The sequence below is a fragment of the Sorex araneus genome, chromosome 2, assembly GCF_027595985.1.
Source record: "Sorex araneus isolate mSorAra2 chromosome 2, mSorAra2.pri, whole genome shotgun sequence".
Lineage (NCBI taxonomy): Eukaryota > Metazoa > Chordata > Mammalia > Eulipotyphla > Soricidae > Sorex > Sorex araneus.
Genome location: NC_073303.1, coordinates 244,943,937 through 244,946,052, shown reverse-complemented (window position 1 = coordinate 244,946,052; position 2,116 = coordinate 244,943,937). Strand labels below are relative to the sequence as shown.

Below are 2,116 nucleotides of genomic sequence, written 5' to 3'. Positions count from 1 at the left end.
GTGATGCAGAGGGGTCACTCCTGACTCTGCTCTCAGGAATTACCCCTGGCGGTGCTCAGGGGACCATATGGGATGCTGGGAATCGAACCCAGTTTCGCTGTGTGCAAGGCAAATGCCCTACCCACTGTGCTATCACTCCAGCCCCCACACTGATTTTTTAAGTGAAGAATTTCTATTGCATGCCGAGATATAAAAAGAAAAAAAGAAAAAAATCAGTCTCTCTCTCTCTCTCTGCCTTTTACTTTAAAAGCATTATTTTGTAATTTTGGCACCAGTAGTTTACAAAGCCACCAACAATGGACTTTCAGGCACACAATGTTCCACCTCCAAGATCAACCTCTGTCAGGGTCCCTCACTAATGACCCAGATCCCCTCACTTACCCTTCATCTTTTTATAAGACACATTATAAAGTTGAATCCTTGTCATTTGTGTCCTATGCTTACACTCTGAACTAACAGGTCACAATATCTTATTCTCCAGAGTTGAGTCCTGAAAAGATGCAGTTCACCAGTTCTGGGGCAAGTGCCATTTCATTGTTTCTTCCCAAGGAGACGTGTCAGAGCCCCCTTGACGTCTTTGTTCCTGAGGCTGTAGATGAAGGGGTTCAGCATGGGGGTGGCCACGGTGTAAGCCACGGAGGCGACTGCAGTGCTCTGTACGTTCTCTATTACAGCAGTGCTCAGGTATACACCTAGAGCTGTGCCATAAAACAAGCAGACGACAAAGAGGTGAGAAGCACACGTGGAAAAGGCTTTAAATTTCCCCTGAGCTGAGGAGATTCTGCAGATGGAGGAGACGATCTTAGAGTAGGAGCAAAGGATCCCAGTGAAGGCGCCACCTGCCAGGAACACACCTGACAAATACATCACCAAGTAACTAAAAAAAGTGTCAGAACAAGCTAGATGGACCACTTGATTGAGCTCACAGAAAAAGTGAGGGATTTCCACATGTGCACAGAAGGACAGTGGCAACACCATGAGGATTTCTAACAAGGAATCCAGGGCACCGATGACCCAGGAAACCAGAAGCAGAAGCCTGCAGAGCTGGGGGTTCATGATGACAGTGTAATGCAGGGGGTGGCAGATAGCCACAAAGCGGTCAATGGCCATCACAGCCAGCAGAAAGTTGTCCATTGCTGCAAAAAGTATGAAAAAGTACATCTGGGTGATGCAGCCCTCATAGCTGATGGCTTTGCTGTGCATCTGGATGTTCACCAGCATCTTGGGGACGGTGGTGGAGGTGAAGCAGATGTCCACGAAGGACAGGTTGGACAGGAAGAAGTACATAGGCGTGTGGAGGTGGGTGTCTGAGCTGACGGCCAGGATGATGAGCAGGTTCCCCAGCACGGTGATCAGGTACATGGACAGGAAAAGCACAAAGATGAGGGACTGAACTTCCGGTTCCTCAGAAAATCCTAGAAGAAGAAATTCTTTATTTCTGGTCACGTTCTCAGATTCCATGGAGTGGAGAAACCTACATGGAAATAACACGGTTATTTCCCACATCAACAGATTGCTTACACAATTTCAATTTTTATTGAGGTGATGTTAGAGTACAAATGTTATTTGTTTTGCAAGCTTATAAAACATATAAGCTTCTCTTTTTATTCGAACTCAAGTAAATAACTTCATCACCTTATAAATATACCTCATTTCACTAGGGATTCTTTTTCACCATTTCCATGTATATCTATGCATAGGTCTTGTCCTGCTATTTCAGCTTTTCATTTCATTATAGCATTTTTGAATTACAATTTCTCAGGAATGTGAGGAACACTAAATAAGTCATGATGATATGAGAGGTGCTGTATATGGTAGCACATCGCCACCAAAACAATCTAGGCAGAGGGGGATGTGATGAAAAAGGGAAAAGTTTAAAACAGAACACTTACAGTGTATTTGTTTCTTTGTTTGTTTGGTTTTTTTTTTGGACCATGCCCCAGATGCTCAGGGTTACTCCTTGCTCTATGCTCAGGAAATATGCCTGGTGGTTCTTGAGGTTTCTTTGGATCAAACCCAGGTTGACCACATCCAAGGCAAGCACCTTACCTGCTCTACTGTCTCCCAGCCCTGAATGTTATTTATTACTATGAGACTCAGATGAGTGCTGAAGTGA

The 2,116-nt window shown here is 44.6% G+C and overlaps 1 protein-coding gene across 1 annotated transcript; it reads right to left on the bottom strand.

Moving 5' to 3' along the window:
- Window positions 1-531: 531 nt before the first annotated feature.
- Window positions 532-1,461, bottom strand: LOC101548859 (olfactory receptor 7A10-like). The gene has a single exon (XM_004614969.2). The coding sequence runs from the start codon at window positions 1,459-1,461 to the stop codon at window positions 532-534; it is 930 nt and encodes a 309-aa protein (XP_004615026.2).
- Window positions 1,462-2,116: the final 655 nt, after the last annotated feature.

What these genes read in the sequence shown, in the direction of transcription:
- LOC101548859 (XM_004614969.2), bottom strand. Translation starts at nt 1,461, where the DNA reads ATGGAATCTGAGAACGTGACCAGAAATAAAGAATTTCTTCTTCTAGGA.